This window comes from Nannospalax galili, unplaced genomic scaffold (assembly GCF_000622305.1).
Source record: "Nannospalax galili isolate Female #2095 unplaced genomic scaffold, S.galili_v1.0 scaffold952, whole genome shotgun sequence".
Classification (NCBI taxonomy): domain Eukaryota; kingdom Metazoa; phylum Chordata; class Mammalia; order Rodentia; family Spalacidae; genus Nannospalax; species Nannospalax galili.
Window position 1 is genome coordinate 77,523 of NW_008331504.1, and position 19,529 is coordinate 97,051.

The 19,529-nt window shown below is 45.9% G+C and overlaps 1 protein-coding gene and 4 non-coding genes across 5 annotated transcripts; 3 read left to right on the forward strand and 2 right to left on the reverse strand.

Moving 5' to 3' along the window:
* The first annotated feature begins 194 nt into the window (after positions 1 to 194).
* Positions 195 to 619, forward strand: LOC103728663 (histone H2A type 1-H). The gene has a single exon (XM_008826629.2). The coding sequence runs from the start codon at positions 233 to 235 to the stop codon at positions 617 to 619; it is 387 nt and encodes a 128-aa protein (XP_008824851.1). The 5' UTR covers positions 195 to 232.
* A 10,771-nt stretch (positions 620 to 11,390) lies between these two features.
* On the forward strand, positions 11,391 to 11,464 carry Trnat-agu. The gene has a single exon. It is a non-coding gene; the product is annotated as a tRNA-Thr (tRNA).
* Positions 11,465 to 12,387: 923 nt separating this feature from the next.
* Trnai-aau lies at positions 12,388 to 12,461 on the reverse strand. The gene has a single exon. It is a non-coding gene; the product is annotated as a tRNA-Ile (tRNA).
* Positions 12,462 to 14,224: 1,763 nt separating this feature from the next.
* Positions 14,225 to 14,297, reverse strand: Trnav-cac. The gene has a single exon. It is a non-coding gene; the product is annotated as a tRNA-Val (tRNA).
* A 4,185-nt stretch (positions 14,298 to 18,482) lies between these two features.
* On the forward strand, positions 18,483 to 18,555 carry Trnar-acg. The gene has a single exon. It is a non-coding gene; the product is annotated as a tRNA-Arg (tRNA).
* Positions 18,556 to 19,529: the final 974 nt, after the last annotated feature.

Genomic DNA, 19,529 nt, shown 5'->3' on the forward strand with positions numbered 1-19,529 from the left:
ATGCAAATGAGGACGGGGAACGCCGCTTCTGATTGGTCCAAATCGTTAGCGCGCCAATGGGCCTTGCCCAATCAAAACACGAGGCGGGCACAGTCGCACGCCCCATTGGCGTAAACGAAAACGGGAAGACAGCCAATCACACGGCCACCTTTTCGCGCCTTGAGGAAACTATAAGAGCCCAGCCGGGGAACCTTGGTGTCACCCAACTCCTAACTGCCGTTTGCTCTTCGCCATGTCTGGACGCGGCAAGCAGGGCGGCAAGGCGCGCGCCAAGGCCAAGACCCGCTCGTCCCGGGCCGGCCTGCAGTTCCCCGTGGGCCGCGTGCACCGGCTGCTGCGCAAAGGCAACTACTCGGAGCGGGTGGGCGCCGGCGCCCCGGTCTACCTGGCGGCCGTGCTGGAGTACCTGACGGCCGAGATCCTGGAGCTGGCGGGCAACGCGGCCCGCGACAACAAGAAGACGCGCATCATCCCGCGCCACCTGCAGCTGGCCATCCGCAACGACGAGGAGCTCAACAAGCTGCTGGGCCGCGTCACCATCGCGCAGGGCGGCGTCCTGCCCAACATCCAGGCCGTGCTGCTGCCCAAGAAGACCGAGAGCCACCACAAGGCCAAGTGAGCGGGGCGGGGTCCCCCGAGAACAAAGGCTCTTTTCAGAGCCATCCACGCCGTCCTTGGAGGAGCTGGCACACGCTGATGGGTCCCCACTGGCCTCGAAGCAGTGGGCTAATCGCAGGTCATCCAGCCTGGCAGGGCAGAGTGCTGGGCCGCAGTGGTACGTGACAGTCTGGTCTGACTTGGAACGTCTCCTTGTTTAGGGGTGCTCTCGGGGTCTACGTGTTCGGGTTTGCGTTTTGTTCTTGGAGACGGTCTGTGCTGCCCCAGATGGCCCCCGTTTGCCACCGGCGGAATGCTGGGACTAGGGGCGGCACCACCCCGCCCGACCCCTGGGCGTTTACTTGAGACGCTCGCTTAGTGGCCCAAACTGAGCCCTGAAAAGTAGCGGAGCATGACCTTGAACTGGCGATCTCCCAGGGCGCCTGCACGCCCGACTTAACCCGGAGTGCTAGAGGCAGGGCTCTTGACCAACTAACCCTTTCCCGGGTGTTGGGATTCATAAAATTCTCACTTTAACTGCACCAGCATATCATTGCGAGAGGACTCGACTCATGCAATTTGTTGGTTAAAAATGGGCTTTTCCAGCCCCACAGGCAAACCTGGCCAGAGTTCATACTAGGAATTTGTCGGTACTGAGGAGTAGTTAGTACAGCCTATAGGATATGGAAACTGCTTCCGGTGGGAAAGGCTGGGTGAGACTTCCTGCGAAGAAAGTGCATTGCAGGTAAGATCGTGATGGCAGCGGCTGTTTTAGGTCGAGGTACTTGGTCAGAGTCAGACTGAACTGGAATAGTTTATGGGATGAAGAGCATCCCAGGTAATGGCTACAGGTGAGAAATGGAAAACTCCGCCCCGAAACCGCCGGCACCCTTAGGCGGCTCCAGGAGGGAAAGCTTGACAGTTGGGTCTTTGGGATCTCCAGAAATTAATATGCAAATGACTTTTCAAATAAAATGTGCATGTGAATATGAAACTATTAACAGATTACAAATCAAGATAAGCAAATAAAATAGCAAATAAGACGAACAAGTAATTATGAATAAATGCAATAAAAATAAGTGAGTGTCTGGAGAGATGGCTCTTGTTCTTGCAGAAGACCCAGGTTCGAATCCCAGCACCCACATGGCAGCTAACAACTGTCCATAACTCCAGTTCCAGGGGGATCCGACACCTGTTCTGACCTCCTGGGGCATTGCATGACACGGGTGCACTTACCTACATGCAGGCAATACATACATACACATAAAAATAATAAACAAAAGTAAATGAAACTGACAAGGGACTGGAGGTTTGAGGACAAAGAGAGGGCAGAGTTCCCCATGTCTCTGCAGCACATCAGTCTGGGAACAGCCCACAGCGCCTGATCTGTGGTGGAAGACAGGTGGGCTGTTGCTGAATGCATACCTGCACAAACTCTCTTTTTGGCGGCTTATCTGAGGTTTCATCCGGAAGCTTTGCTTTTCCCTCCATTCCACAGCTGAAGTAGCTCTCATGGATTCTAAGTTCATAGGAAAGCTCTCAAGTCTGAGCTGAGGCTCCCAAATTTCAGGGTGTCTCCCCAGCAGCTCAGATAATTCACCTGCATCACGGTTGTCCTATCTCCAACTGCTCTTATCTCTGCCTGGTTTTACTTGAGCTCAGGCCAAAAAAGACCAGTTCTCAATTTTTTTTTTCCACAAGTGAATGATGAAATTTAAATTTAGTTCAAAGACAAACTGTCTTTTTTTGTCTTTTGAGATAGCACCCCACAATGTAATCCTGTCTGCTCTAGAACTCACTATGAAAACCAGGCTGGCCTCAGTCTCACAGTTACTGGGCTGCCTCTGCTGCCTGAGTGCTCGGACTGAAAGCGTGGGCCACCACACCTGACCTCATTTTCATCTTTTAATTCCTTAGAACATATTCCCAAATTTTATTGGTCCCAGTAGCAGAATCCCAGGACTCACCCACAGTGAGGGGGATAAAGGCTTCAGAGAAATAACGAGGTGCGGTAAGTCTACAAAGAAAGAAAACCTGTGCTCTGTGACATGCTCAAAAAGTAGAGCTTGCTTAATGTTTTCACATAATTATTCTTTACAGCTTCAGTAGAGTCAACCAGAGGGACCGTGAAGTCAGTAGTGGGTGCAGTCTGGAGGTCACTGCAGGATGACCTGAGACCCACAAGAGCTGAGAGGGATTTCAGGTAATCAGGGTTTTTTATAACACTGTCACTTGCAGTTGGCCACTTGCAACAGGGGAAGCTGGGATAGGAGATCCAACAGCAACTCACAGACCAAAGGCATTCATAGACTTCAGAGGGAAGAGGTCTTTGAATCTAGAGAAGGGGCTCTGAGTTCAGCAGACTGCTGAAGGTATTAGATAGGGTAGGAGGCAGCAATTTAGGAAGCTAACCCCATTGTCCACCCGACTTTGGGGCTGTTACTGCTGGCCAAGCACTTTAGGGAAGGTTGGAATTTAAGGCCTGGCTGACTCGTGCCTTGCTTGATGGCACACATCTTTAGTTCCAGCACTGGGTAGGCAGAGGCAGGCGGATCTCTGGGAGTTCAAGGCCAGCCTGGTCTACAAAGTTGCAGGCCAACTGGGGCTACAGAGAGACCCTGTCTCAAAAAAAAGAGAGAAAGAAAAGAAAGGAAAGACTTCTTGTAATAGTGACACCATAAACACTAAAACCATCCTCACTGTTTTTTGTTTCTTTTCACTTTTTAAATATTTGTCATTTTTATTTTATGTGTATTGTCTGCATGTGTGTAAGTGCACCTGTGTCGTACAGTGCCTACAGAGGTCAGAAGAGGGCATCAGATTCCCCTGGAACTGGAGTTACAGATGGTTGTTAGCCACCATGTGGGTTCTGGGAATCGAACCTGGGCCTTCTGCAAGAGCAGCCAGAGCTCTTAACTGCTGAGCCATCTCTCCAGATTGGTTTTTATTTTTTTTGAGACAGGCAGGGTCTTACTATGTATCCCTGGCTGGAACTCCACATGTAGGTCAGGCTGGCTTTGAACTCACAGAGATCCACCTGCCTCTGCCTCCTGAGTGCTGGCATTAAAGGCATGTGCCACCACACCTGGCTCTTTAACTGTCTATTTAAATAGACTGTGTCCCTTTTGCTTTTTTGTTTTGGTTTGGTTTGGGGTTTTTGTGTTTGTTTGTTCGTTTTATATGTTCAAGAGCTTGCCTGCAAATATGTGCATGACATGCATGCAATGCCCACAGAGGCCAGAAGAGGGTGTCCGATCTCCTTGGAACTGGAGTTACAGATGGTTGTGAGACTCCATGTGGGTGCTGGGAGTCGAATCTAGGTCCTTTGAGTGTTCTTAACCGCAGAGCTCTCTCTCCGGCCCCAAGTTTGTGGGGTTTGGTTTGCTTTGGTCTGGTGTGGTTTGATTTGGTTTGATGTGATCTGGTTGCCTGGTTGCTTGCTTAGGCTTTTTGCAAACTAAATTTCAAGCATGGGTGGCTTAAGGCTTACTTAAAGGTTTGAGCTAATCGTTTTAATAAGGTTGTTTGTTAGCCAAAGTATTTGTTGCCTCTTAGGCCACAAATATAGGGAAGGTACAGAGGTCACAAAGAAAGGAGGATCTAGAAAGAATGACCCAGTGGTCATGTAGTCGGGGCGGGGGGGGGGCCTTCCATCTCCACCAGCAGAAATCCAGATGGAGCCTGTTAGCAGGGGCAGGGGGCTGCTTGCTTTCTTTTTTGCAGCCTCCTGACTGTTACTAGAACACTAGCACCCACTTTGTGTTAAAATATGTGTTTGTATCTTGGGAAGAGTCCAAAGGAAAGAATGGCTTTCCTTCCAGGGCCTTTTGAAGCACTTCCCAGTGACTGATGCTTTTCTTTTGAGAACCAGAAGTCAAAGTGCCTCAGCCAAGAAAGCTGAAAACTACGGTAGATCCTGGCCTTGGGGATGAGGCCTGGATGGTGAGGAGGATGAGGAGGATGAGGAGGATGAGGAGGATGAGGAGGCCTAGATGGTGAGGAGGATGAGGAGGATGAGGAGGATGAGAAGGATCAGGGGGCCTAGATGGTGAGGAGGATGAGGAGGCCTAGATGGTGAGGAGGATGAGGAGGCCTAGATGGTGAGGAGGATGAGGGGCCTAGATGGTGAGGAGGATGAGGAGGATGAGGGCGCCTAGATGGTGAGGAGGTAGAGGTCTAGATGGGGAGGAGGAGGAGCCACTAAAAACTGAAAAAGAGTATTAACAGTTACCACAGCATCTACATTGTATTCGGTGCTATAATCTAGTGATGATTTAAGATGTATGGGAATATATGAATAGGTTAGATGCAAATACTGGGCCATTTTATATAAAGGACTTCAACACCATGAACTTTGGTACTTGGGATGAGGGGTCCCTGAAACAAATCCCACTCGTATAACAAGACACCTCTGTATTTGCTCATCCAGTATTGTGCTGTTGGTTCTATTACATGATGCATTTATCTCAAAAACACTGTGTACTATTCTTTTTGAAATCTTTATTCATGTGTATGTTGTATCTACCAGGCTGAGTGCAGGTGCCCATGGGAGCCAGAAGCAGGTGTTAGAGTTGGATCCCCATTGTGAGCTGCCTGATGTGGGTGCTGGGAACCAAAGTCAGGTCCCCTGGAACAGTAGTACCAGCTCTTGGACGAATAGCCATCTCTCCAACCCCAGTGCACTGTCTCGTATAGTACATCCAGTATTTGGAAAGGCAAATTTTCCTCTTGAAGTGGTCAGAATCAAACCCAAGGAGTAACTAGACAAGCATTTTGAATTTATTATGTTTTGGCTCTTGTTAACATGTTTGTCTGCATTGTGGTATTTTTTATATCTTTCCATATTTTATAGTTTTGCAAGTATTATAATTCATTTGTGAAATTAATTCTTAATTATGTTTATTTGTTTTGCTTTGTTTTTCTGTTTCGCTTTCTGTTTCTAGAACTTGAATGAATGAACTTGGGCATGAGTGACAAGCCACACCCTCTTGTATAGATATGCAGATACAGATAAAGAGTTATTTATGTACCTTTTAATTTGTTTTTATTTTATGTGCACTAGTGTTTTGCCTACATGTATGTAAGTGCACTCATATCATGGAAGACCCGCAGAGGCCAGAAGTGTCAGATCCCCTGGAACTGAAGTTATGGTCTGTTATTAGCTGCCATATGGGTGCTGCGAATCAAACCCAAGTCCTCTGGAGGATCAGCCGGTGCTCTTGACTGCTGAGCCAGCCCTCCAGCCCCAGCTTTTTAATTATACATTTGTGTGTGGGTATGTAGCAAGGCCAGAGAGGTCACTGGATTCCCTGGACCTGGAGTTAGAGGAGGTTGTAAGCACCCAACATAGGTGCTAGGAACCAAACCCAAGTCCTCTGAGAGAGTAGTACATGATCTTAACCACTGAGCTGTCTCTCCAGCCCCTATAATTTTTAAAAGCTAAGTGTATACATTTCTGAATTAATGTTTTAAATAATAACTAGCAAGTGTGTTCAACTTGTATTGATAAACATTTATTGATTCTCCAAGGTTATCTCAGTCAATGTATCATCTTCAAATCATAATGCCCCACTTATTTTTCAAACTTTATCCACATTTTCTAGTTCTAAGCCATCCTAACAAACCATGATAATCCCTCTCATGAAATGTCAGCATATATATAATATGTTTTATAATATATTTTAACATATATATGTAATATGTATGTGTGTGTGTGTGTGTGTGTGGAGACAGGGTCTCCCTGTAGCCCCAGCTGACCTGGAACTCACTGTGTAGATCAGGCTGGCCCTGAACCCACAGAGATCGGCCTCCCGAGTGCTGGGACTACAGGCATGCACCACCACGCCCGGTGTGTGAGTCATCTTATTTCCCTTGCAGTTTCCACAGGCCTTATTATTTGAACTACTTTTTTTTACAACCGCATTCTTCGTTTGTTTTCCTTAGAGTACTTCTAGACTTGTATTTATTCATCCATTCATTCAAAAAGAGTGTTTGAATGCCCATCACAGGCCAAGCACCCTAAAGATAAAACAGTTAAGGCCTCAGTGCAGGGACCGTGCACTGTAGCTCCTAGCAAGTGACAGAGGCCAAAATAAATGTCTTTGTTTCAATAAAATAAGAAGTTAAAATAGTAACATGCACATGCCCTCTATTTTCAGCTTGGTCAGAGCTGAGCAATTAAAAGTTACTTACTAAATTAAGTTTAGGGTATTTGTGCTGTAAAACTACAGCCAACTCAATCTCTCTCTCCCTCCCTACTTCATTCCCTCTTTATGACACAATGCTGGTCTAACAAGATTCCTTCAAATTGAACCTTGGCCTTACCCTCCACAGCCATGGTGAAAAGAATGGAGCCTTTGGAAAATTACAGATGAGGGCCACTAGGCCACAGAGCCTGTCTAGGAACCCATAACCCTAGTTCTTCCTCTCTGCTGATGACCAAGAACTTCTTAATCAGATTACATTAGACTTAAGACCTGGTGGCTTCAAAGATTCAACCATGTGCCTCTTAAACCCTGAGTACTAAGATGTTCCTCCCCTCTAAGGCCAAATAGCAGGAAGGACTACAGGAGACAGAAAAATAACCAGCAGTCTGGCACAAAACACAATCTCATAGCCTTGAGAATCTTGGTGAACAGCCTTTACTAACCAGCTTTACTGTTCCTTCTCCAAGTCACTGTCCTCAGAGGTGCAAAATTTCTTTCCTTTGCAACCTCACGTCTCTAAAAATGCACTAAGATTTGTTGAAAATATGACAGTAGGAGAAATTCAAAGCCACCTGCATTAGAACTATGCCCATGTGTATATGAAGCAAGTTAATAATCTACTAGTGTTTATCAGTCTGCCTTTGTTACTGGTAAGAGTCCCTGTCCAAGTAAGAACCGATGAGGGGGCTGGGGTCCGGGTCCTAGCTAAAGCGGTACAGTGCTAGTTTGCCTAGCCAGTGTGAGGCCTGGATTTGATCTTCAGTACTAAAGAAAAACTTACAATGCTATTTTTTCTTCCATCTAATATTTTAAAATCTAATGTACTTATCTAAATGACTCAACATTCTAAAAATGAAAATAAAATCTGTACATCTTCTAACTATTTTGTGTGTGTGTGTGTGTGTGTGTGTATGCGTGTATTGCCTGCATGTAGGTAAGTGCACTTGTGTCGTGCAATGCCTGCAGAAGACAGAAGAGGCTCTCAGATCCCCTGGAACTGAGGTTATGGACAGTTGTTAGCTGCCATGTGGGTGCTGGGATTTGAGCCCAGGCCTTCTGCAAGAACAACCAGTGTTCTTAACCACTGAGCCATCCCCCCAGCCCCTCTTCTAATTATTTTTCATTACATTTATGTATCTGCATGTAGTGTGTGTGTGTGTGTGTGTGTGACATGCATGTGCCACAGCACACTTGTGGAGATTAAAGGACAGTTTAGGGGAGTTGATTCCTTCTACCATGTGGAACTCAAGGATTGAACTCAATTTGTCAGGCTTTAGCCTCAAGTGTCTTCAGCCCCTGAACCAACCCACCAGCCCACATTATTTTTCTTTTTCTTTCATTTATTTTTATTTTATGTGTATGAGTGTATTGCCTGCATGTATGTGAGTGTACCTGTGTTGTGCAATGCCACGGAAATCAGAAGAGAGCTTCAGAACTGGAGTTAAGGATGGTTTGTAGCCGTTATATGGGTGCTGGGAATCGAACCCCAGCCCCCTGTAAGAGCAGTCAGTGCTCTTAACTGCTGAGCCAGCTCTCCAGCCCCCAGCCCACATTTTTTAAAGAGAAAACTTTACCTTCATAGAACATCAAAGGTACAACTCCAAGAGAGAAAAAATAAATTTGATTATCACAAAATCAAGAACCTGAAGTTAAGTTCACTGTTGACAAAGTCAACAGTAAGTAACACTAACACATAAACAGTATTGCCAGGTCTCAAATTCATAACCCACTAATTAATGACTAGAATAGAAAATCCACCTCCTTTGCCTCAGCATGTAAAATGCCTCTACTTCAATACTAACATGAAAAAAATAAGAAAAGTTGATGTATATAATGCAAATCAAAGGCTGTGGATGTGACTCATTGGTAGAGTGCTTGCCTTATGTGCATAAGGCCCTGGGTTTAATCCACAACACACACACACACACACACACACACACACACACACACAAAAAAAAAAAAGTGGACCTCAAGTGGCTCAAACATACAAGATGCCCAAAATCTTTAGAAAGCATAAATGTACTTTTTTGTGTGTGTGTGTCTTTGAGACAGGGTCTCCCTGTAGCCCCAGCTGTCCTGGAACTCACTATGTATACCAGGCTGGCCTTGAAATCACAGAGATCCGCCTGCCTCTGTCTCCCAAGTGCTGGGCCTACAGGCGTGCACCACCACGCCCAGCTAATATACTTTTTTTTATGATGAGATCCATTAGATTTCAAAGTTGAAAGTTGGAAAGAGTTGACAGGGATAAAACTGTACAAAGTCCTAGTGGGAACACAGGCCAATTAAAGAACAAACGGGTAAGTCAGGCCTTCTGTCTGCATTCCAAGGAAATATCTGCACAGGAGCTTAAGAGAGCACAGCTAAAAAGTGTGTCGTTGGGAGCTGAGGGACAGTGGAAGCAACTTTAGATTCATTCCTGAGACAGTTGGTAGGAGGCCTGGTGAGTGAATGCTGGTGACTTCATAGGGACTTCAGAAATGAGTTAGGTGTGCACAGGGCAAATGTGATGATTCTTAAAGGTAAATGTTTTTAAAGTCAAATCATGTGCTATTGATGCAAACTTACATGTACAATCAAAATGATGCACAATAAATTTTAAAAATAGAAAAAGTTTGGCCAGGCATGGTGGCACATGCCTTTAATCCAAGCACTTGGAGGCAGAGGCAGGTGGATCTCTGTGAGATCAAGACCAGTCTGGTCTAGTGAGTTCCAGGTCCACAGGGAGATCCTGTCTCAAAAAGACAAAAAAAGTTGGGGGCTAGAGAAATGTCTCAGTGGTTAAGGGCACCTCTTGCAGAGGACCCAGTTTCAATTCCCAGCACCATGACAGCTAACAACTGTCTGTAACTCCAGTTGTAGGGGAATCCAAGGCCCTCTTCAGACTTCGAAGGGCATTGCATGTGATGGGTGCACTTACTAAGTGCAGGCAATACACTCATACACATAAAATTAAAAATAAAATATTTTTAAAATAGAAAAAGTTGCTTATGGGAGAGGGTGGCTTCAGGATGAGATGACCAAGGAGAGAGAATCTGGTGTTGCAGGAAAGGACAAGTTGATTGGGAGCAGGCTGGACTGAAAGGACAGAGCTACACCACCACCAGACGACAGCAGGTGCTCAGGGACCCTGCCACTCCTCAGTGATGGCTCATCTCTAGGGTCTCGAATTTTGTAGATGCTCTGCAGGTACAGATGGTCTGGATCTTTTCCACAAAGAGTGTTCCAAGAGGTACCGGATATGCTGCAAATGCTTAGAATGCCAGCACTTAGGCATCTGTGCTGGATAGCTTTAGTGTCAACTTGACACACCTGGGTTGAGGGAGCCTCAATTGGGGAATTGCCTCTATTGGACCGGCCTGTGGCCACGTCTTGGGGCATTTTCTTAATGAGTGATGTGGGAAGGCCCAGCCCACTGTGGGTGGTGCCACCCCTGGGCAGGTTGGCCTGTGTTGCACAAGAAAGCAGGCTGAGCAGGGGCCAGGGAGCAAGCCAGTAAGCAGCGTTCCTCCATGGCCTGTGCTCCAGCTCCTGCCTCCAGGTTCCTGCCCTGAGTTCCTACCTTGGGCTCTCTGATGAACTGTGACCAGGGATATGTAAGACAAATAAACCCTTTTCTCCCCAAGTTGGTATTGGTCAGAGTGTTTTGTCACAGCAATGGAGAAACAAACTAAGCGTCTGAGGCAGTCTGGGCTACACAGTGAATTCCAGGAAAACCTGTACTACCTTGAAACCCTCAAATTGGGGGTGGGAAGAGGTGGGGGGACCTCAGTGTCTCTTACTCCTCTAGAGTGCTAACCTGCCTTCCTCTAGGCAGACCACCACCTTTCTGCATTCTGGAACTGATAAGAAGTATTTCTTGAGCCGGGCATGGTGGTGCATGCCTGTGATCCCAGCACTCCGGAGGCAGGGGTAGGCGGATCTCTGAGTCTGAGGCCACCCTGGTCTACAAAGTGAGTTCCAGGCCAGCTGGAGCTACAGGGAGACCCTGTCTCAAAAAGACAATTTTTTTTTAATTTCTTGTGACTGCTGCGATACAGGGAGACCCTCTCAGTCTGCCCAAGATAGAGGCTCTGACGGAGACGCTAACAGTATTCTCCTGGGGGTGATCACGTCCCACCCCACTTCATTCTCCGCGTCCACTTAGTTTACAGTCTGAAAGACAGAGGCGTTGATGTGCTTTAGCCTCACAAGGCAAAGCACGGAGCTAGCCTGTGGCCTGCGGGTCTCCAGGCCTAGGCCGCAGACCTCTATCTCCAATACCTGGCAAAGCAGGAACGGAAGCCCAGTGGAAGGAAGGCTTCTGCAGACAATATGAAAAAAAATTTAAATATGCTGCAATATCCAATAATTCCTCTAGGGGGAGACAGTCACCACGAAATAAAATTTTCCGTCAGTTCTGTTTGAAATCCATTTTAAACCTTATATTTAAGAAAACATTTTTTAAATGCTCCGGTTTCTCTTTGGGTATGAATTTGGAGACATGGATGCATTTTGTCTGGTGCAAAGTCAAGTTAAACGTGGAAAACTGCTGCATCGCACACAGCCTTATATATACACTATATAAGTGGATACTACACCAGGAGGGGCCCTGTGGCTTAGCTGGTCAAAGCGCCTGTCTAGTAAACAGGAGATCCTGGGTTCGAATCCCAGTGGGGCCTTTCGCTACCACTGCGTTTTTATATTCCCAGTAATTAGTCATCACTAAGTATGTCGAAAACACTTTGAGGAATTTATACATAGTTAGAATCTGTATCGAATTGTATCCGATTTTGGAGATTGCATTAAATTGTTCTGGACATGTGAATTGAGATAAAGGGGGAAAAAATGTAGTGTCTGTAGTTGGCAAGTAGCAAACGATTTGCTGACGATTTTAAGCCTGGACTATGCAAAAATTATCTTGCAGTACAGGACAGACGAACATTTCGAATTCCAGCTTAGAAATTCAGCCTGCAGTTTCTTACCTGTGCTAGCCAACATGTTCAGTGAAATGCATTTTCATTATCATTGTCGGGCAAAGACTTAATAAGGTATGGCATTTGGCTCGCTGTAGGATTTAGTTTTACTTTTGAAAACAAGAGGGAAAAGTCCTGGTGAAATTCAGGCCCTGATCGTTCTGTTTTTGAAGAACCCTAAGAATTTAGCTATCTCATGTTGTCTTGTATGCCCCAGAAAATCCAAAATTCCTTCCCGGTGTCATCACTCTGTCCTTGCCGTTTATATGTTGTTCGTTCGTTTGTTTGTTGTTTGTTTTTTGTTTGCTTGGTTAGCTGATTTTCTGAGACGGGGTCTCGGGCAGCCCAAGCTAGATTTGAATCCTGCAGCCAGCGCCGCCAGCCAGAGTTCAGTGCGTCCACGCCTGTTAGGAACCCCCATCAGCTCTTGTCTGGAACATGTAAGCAGATAACCACACCCATTTTGAATGTTTTTCACCTGCCCGGTGGAAAAGTCTACACCAGTTTCTTCTGGGGTGATGTATTTATTGATGTCGGGGCCACGCAAAGTCTGCATTTCCAAAATCTTTTCAGAGAGTGTGAAAAGGAGAGGCGAAGTTGCTAAAAGAGACAATTCATCTCTCGTGTGATGGCCCGTACGGGGATCGAACCCGCGACCTTGGCGTTATTAGCACCACGCTCTAACCAACTGAGCTAACCGGCCAGCCCTGCTCATGTAGCCTTTCTTACATACTTTCAAAGCACGACGCGCCGTTTTCGTTCCCTGCGAAGAGAGGGACTTTTGCATTGCCCTGATTTCATAGAAAAAGGAACTAGAGACGGACGGACAGCAACGGCCTCCCTGGAGCACGCACCGACTGCTGAGCGTCTCAGACTCCAGGTCCGGCTGGAAAACTCGGGTTACGGAGCTGCGACCTCCCCGGGGCGAACCCGGCCGCGGGCTCCGGAAACTCGGCGTGTCCGGGCCCTGGGCCTCCGCCGCGCTGCAGTACTGCTCCTGGACACCGGGGGCGCCCGAGTGCGGGCTGCCGAGCTCTGCCCCGCCGGGCCGGGGCTAGACCAGAAAACAGCTAGTAAGAAAATATTTCACAGCGTGAGGCAAATGTAGGTGTTACCTTTACTAAATACAGTAACTACTTTATTTGTCCTGTGGTGTTTGTTATTCTTTTATATATATATATATTACATCTATCTTAGGAGCAATAGAATCTACACATTTTAAATAGTCAATGCACTTTAAATAATTGCTGAGCAGGGTATGGTGGTTCACGCCTTGAATCAGCACTCAGAGGTTCCTAATCAGGATTGTTGTGAGTTTGAGGACAGCCTAGGCTACACAGTGAGTTCTAAGAATCCTGAGCTACAGTGTAACACCCGTCTTAAAATAGTTAGATGAGAGATGATAGATGATAGATAGATAGATAGATAGATAGATAGATAGATAGATAGATAGATAGATAGATAGATAGATAGATAGATAGATAGATAGATAGATAGATAGATAGATAGATAGATAGATAGATAGATAGATAGATAGATAGATAGATAGATAGATAGATAGATAGATAGATAGATAGATAGATAGATAGATAGATAGATAGATAGATAGATAGATAGATAGATAGATAGATAGATAGATAGATAGATAGATAGATAGATAGATAGATAGATAGATAGATAGATAGATAGATAGATAGATAGATAGATAGATAGATAGATAGATAGATGATAGATAATAGATAGATGGATGATAGATGATAGAGAGATAGATGATAGAGAGATAGATGGTTGATTGCTAGATAGATAGATGATTATAGATGAATAGAGAGATAGATATTGATAGGTTGATAGATGATTGATAGATAATTGATTGCTAGATAGATACCTGCATCAGCACAGACAGAAACATTATAAACACGATTTTATAATCTCATACGTTCAATTTGTTTAATATTAATTACTATGTCACTTTTAAAATAGTCCTGTTGTTTGTGTTAAATGCTAGCACTTATGCAACCGAATAGCAAATAGAATAATTTCAAATAAACACCTCTCATTGTTATGCTAAGGAACCAACACCTTTGTGTGATTATCTCATATTCTGTAGCGTACGGTGCTGTCTGTTAGTTGGGGCCTGCTGTCCCGCGCCCCCCCCATCCCTCACACACCGGACCCCTGGGTCCCTTCCAGCCCGCCTGCAGCGCCTCTCCCGCTCACCCAACCCCTCCCCCGGCAGAGCCGAGTACCCGGTGTTGCAGGGCGAGAACCGCGGGTAGATTTTCCTTCCCGGCATTAGCAACGCCTTGTGCTCCCTCCATGCGGGATCGCTGAGTCCGGGGTGCAGTGGGGTCTACAGACCCGCACGCTGAGCTGGATAGGCTACCCACCTCGCTGAGTGCGGGACTTGTCCCGGGCGGGCTCTGGTAGTCGGATTAGGAGTAAAAGTGATTTCAAGAAAAGAAACCATGTTTCCGCCCGGTTTCGAACCGGGGACCTTTCGCGTGTGAGGCGAACGTGATAACCACTACACTACGGAAACCACTGCGGAGGTCGCTGCTCATTGAGCCGCACCCATGCTTCAATGAGAAAGCTTCCCTGGCAGGCTTGGGTGTTCTGACCCGTCCTGGAAGTGTCCGGGTTAGAAAGGGACTGGATGCCCTGCCTCCTTTGTATTTACAAATAATAACAAGCCACAACCAAGCAAGGTTCCACCCAGGGCTTACTTTGGCGTGCTATCGCACCTGGATGCTCTCCTCTTAGAGACAGAAAATGGCCCTGGGAATCCGAAGTGCACCCTGAGCCCAGGAGCCGATCAGAGACCATCAGCACAGTGTGCAACTTTAACTTTACAGTCAATCAACTCGAAGATTATCCTGGGAAATTCAGGGAAGCAAAGGAAACGTTGAAAGAACGCCCAGTCTACAACCCTGAGGCGTGGTCTTCGCTCTCAAGAAGACGGGTGTCTTAGTGACATCGTCCTTGTGAAAACACGACTATGGTATCTTGTTTCTGTTGTTTTATTATTCAAAGCAAAGGATACACGAACACGGAAAAGCAGCTGAGCACAGAGATAAGGGCCGGCCCCAGATTATGACCATCAGTTCACACATTTGTATCCAATCATAGGCCCTCATTTTCCTAATTATCCCGTCTCCATCTAACCGAGTTCCGTCTGTCCTTTACAGGCCTGAGTCAGGAGCCTAGTGGTGGATAAGCAAAGACATTTCTTCTACTCTGCAAGGGTTGAGTCGCAATAGGAGAGTAAAAAACAGAGGGGAGGAGGCGGAACTGCAATAAATCAGGGATCTGGGTCTGAGTTGAGGTTTTCCTAAATTTGGGAGGGTTTTTTTTGTTTTGTTTTCTGTAACAAAATAAGATTGGAAGGTGGAATGTATGATCTTTCTCAACCACATTTACAGAAATAATTCCACAGTTCAAGATTTCGATTCCTAGTGACTGGTCCTGGGAGCTGCTCTTTTACCCAGGCTGCCCGTGTCAATATCTCTTGCTGAGAAACTGGGCAGCGCCCAGTGAGGTAGCTGTCTGGCCAGGCCCGGCTGATAACTCCTCAGGAGTATCTCCAACACTCCTTCTAGCTCTTGAGGTCAAAGCAAAGTGTGGCCTTTAAGGATGTGTGACACACACCAAAAGAATATATCATTTCGTTCACTCTCGTTAACTTGTTCATTCATTGGAGACAGGGTCTCACAGTTAAGACTAGGCTAGAAGGAACTGCTCTTCCTCAGCCTTCCCATCTGCTTGGATTATAGGCCATGTGCTGGGCTGAACTTGTCAATGTACATGGATGGAAACCCAATAAATCTGAATGAGAATGGATGTTAACTGCACAGGATCAAGAGGGAAGGAATATAAACATTGCATCTGATGAAACTCACTAGTGTTGGGCTTGCTAGGCAGAGACACCTGATTCAGTATCACAGGTCAAGGGGATGGGACTGGCTCCACGTGTTCCTGGTTGGTTATTAATGTAGGTACTCAAAGTCAGGGTGGACCCAACAAAATGAAGTTGAAATATCAGCTGTCTTACTACACTGTCGTGTGAAGAATCAAAGAATCTACAGGTTGAAGGGACTGAAATGCCCTCAAGTGGGATTTGCTAACGGTGTAGACCTCCTGGTGAATGCTGGGCTTCACCAGAGGACTTTTCGCCATGATTGTGAGAAACAGATTCCTGTGTAGAGCTCTGTAGCGCTCTGTGCAGACAGGATATCACAGTGAGCCCTGTGGCCTATGCTCAGGAATCCTAAGTACAATGAGGTGTATGCTAGTGAGTGTGACAGGACCAGGTAGGAGTACTAAATTACGAAAGACTACATGGATCTCGTGGGCCAATTGTGTCTTCCTGGAGATTCACTCTTTTGAGGCACACATTCATTCTAGTACAGCTGCATTGGGCGATGTTATAAAGTGAGGCTATAATCCAATAGGACCTGAGTCCTTATGAGACCAAAAAACAGACATCAGAGCTCTGTCTTCCTGTGTGCACAGGGGAAAGACTACACACGGATGTGGTGGGAAAGCAGAAACCAGTGCCTCACAGCTAGGCCCTGCGTAGCCGGGTAGTGGTAGACACAGAGGAGGGCGGTACCTAACAGTGAAATATTACCCACAAGACAATTTAATATTAAAGTTGAGAACCACGAAGCTCCCTGTTCATAGAAGAGCTCTGAGTCTCTAACTTCCAAGGCTTTGTTCGCAGGGATTGGGTGCTCTAAGCAGGTATTGGAAGTTTCTTTCAGAAGCTCAGGAAACAATTAGCAACAAAGTGTGGCCTATTTACAAGGTTCCGAGCAAATGTTCATACAACAGTATGACGAAAGCTTAGTTTTTTTTTTTTTATTATTAATCTAATCTAAACATAAAGGACACTGTACTTCTGAACCCCACATCAGCATGCATGCCTATCTGGATCTACCATCATAGACAATCTTGGCTACTGGTGACTTCGCACATGTAATCAAGCATACTTTCTGCAGAGTTCAAACAAGGCAGTGGCAGTGGTCTCCAACATCTCCGCCTTTTTTAATTGTGGCAAGAGGGTGGCCGGGGTAATTTTTGAAGAGCTCTCATCATTGGTTAGTCAGATTCTCAGATTGTACAGAAAAGAAAAAGCACAGTTACAGTCACAATGAGAAAATTATTTTTAAAAAAAAAATCCTGATCTTAGAACCTCTGGAATCCACCAGTTATATTTAATCACAGTTTCTAACAATTCCTTGATTTCAGATTCTGGCACCTGAGCCCTGACTGCTTCAACATACATTTAAGCAATTGAATGTAGTGTTTAGTGTCTTGAGATTGAGTCTGCCCTCGTTTTCCTGGTTTACTTAAATTTTGTACTTTCTACACATGGTCTCGGCTTCGCTGAGCCCAAGGCTTCCTGTCTGCTGTCTGGAGTTTCCTTTCTCCATTTCATTTTCTCTGCTCTTGGCAGACCCTCTGTTCATGCCCCACATTGGGCACCACTCTGCTACATCCTGCGTGGCTGGGTGGTAGTGAGCACAGAGGGACACTACAGTATCTAATGATAAAGCATCAGTCACACACAAGACAATTTAATATTAACAGTGGAAACTAGGAGACTCCCAATTCATAGAACAAGGAGCATTAACTCTCTTAACTTCCAAGACTTTATTTGCCTGGATAAGGTACTCTAAGCAGGTGTTCAGCAACAAAGGGTAGACAGATCAAAGGACGTTTCTCTGCAGAAGCTCAGCAAACAATTAGAATCAAAATGTGGCCTGTTTGTGGAGCAAATGTCCACACAACAGTGTAAATAAGGCAGTGTTTTTGGTTTGTTTGTTTTTTTAAATCTAAACATAAGGGACACTGCTCTTCAGAACCTGTGTCTGCACACATGCCTATCTGGCTCTGTTACCTAGACATTCTTGACTACTGGTGACTTTGCAGTAGTCAAATTTTCAACTGAGAACTGGTGTTCTTTAATTGTATAATTTTAACTCTGAGATGTAAGCTTTTGAGTGAATTGAGTTCATAAGATGCTCACCTTTGTATGAACACCTATGATCCAGAGAGACTGAGGCAGGAGGATTGCCACAAGCTTGAGACCAGGCAGGGCTACAGAGTGAGACCTGGTCTCTAAACACCGAAAAGGAGGAGGAGGAAGAGGAAGGGGGGAGGGGGAGGGGGAGGGAACAGGGGAGGGAACGGGGAGTTGTTTAGTTTTACTGAATTCTTGTCGGTTTTACCTGAATTCGAGGAGGAAACATTTCTAAATGTCAGTTCTGCTCCCTTCAGTCTCCCGCTATTTTCTTTAGATAGCTAGCTAGGCATCTTCATCTTCGAATCTTCGGAGAGTGAAAAGGGAATTTTACTATCATCTAAAGAATGAGTTCATTTCACTTTCTTTTTCACCCAATCAAAAATTAAAAATTGTGTGGATCACTAATTTCTAACTCATACCCAGCATTGGTGGCCGATGATGTATAAGAAAATGAATTTTTTTTTTTAATGAGCGGTCAGAGGAGCCAACTGGGTAAATCAGCAGGCACGAGCCTCTGTCATATCCGAGGTGCTCCAAGCAGGCAATTCCCTTAAAACTGTAAACATTTTACGGGGGTGCAACTTATGCTAATCAATTTACTAAGTAAATGTAACTCACACGTTCGAAAACGGTTCTAGTCATGGCATTGTATGTTAACTTTGTGTCTAATGAAAAATAGTTGACAGCGCTAAGCAGCAAGGGCCAGTGGCGCAATGGATAACGCGTCTGACTACGGATCAGAAGATTCTAGGTTCGACTCCTGGCTGGCTCGAGCTACTCTTTTCGTATACATACTCGGAGGGGAGAAAACTTGCATCTACCTGCGCAAGTTGATTGCTCAAACTGGCAACAGAATCCGACTCAAAAAATTTTTCCGAAGAAAACTAAACTAATTTGGAAATGTCCTCCTCATCTGGCTCCTGCTGCACGGTCCCACAATGCAACCCCAACTACCTGGTGTGTGCGTGCGCAGTGTCTTTTCTGAAACTTCCTTTTAAAAAATGACTTTTAAAGGACGAGTGCTAAGGCTTTCCTGTGGAAGTCAGAGGTCATCCTACTGGCGTCCTTCCACCTCGTGGGTCCCGGGACCCAGCTCAGGTCGTCAGGGCAGCAGGCTTGCACCGGAAGCGCCTTTACCAGCCGTACCGTCTCGCCACTCCCCACGCTTCCCGTAAGCCTTTATTTTTATCTGCTTCCAATGAATGATACTGAGAAAAAGGTTTGGAGGAAAGATCTTTGGAAAGACAATTCACTCAATACACGATACGCGTGAAAACATGAACACTGCAGTTCTGACCACCCCCGCCCCCAAAGGGACGAAAACTCATGTTGGGGAGAAATCAACACACACGGCCGCATGCTGCCGGACTCTACTGATAAGAAAGGTCCAGAGCCCGGGAAACCCGGAGTTGGGACGTATCGGCGTCAGCCCCGGGCTGGGGTTCCGAGAAGCAAAGGTGTTGGAGATGGCGGAAACGTTTTGAAATTAGTTGAACGACAGTGGCACGAAACATCACTGAACCGACACTTTCAAAGGTTGGACTTTGTGGTCCAGGAATTACGTCTTAATTTTTAATCAGAGTAACATTAAAACAGCAACACTGAAAGTGATGGCTCTTAGCCAGGCGTTGTGCGCACGCGGCTAATCCCAGCAGGAGGATCTCTGTGCGTTCCAGGCCAGCTGGGGCTACAGGGAGACCCTGTCTCAAAAAGACACACACACACACACACACACACACACACACA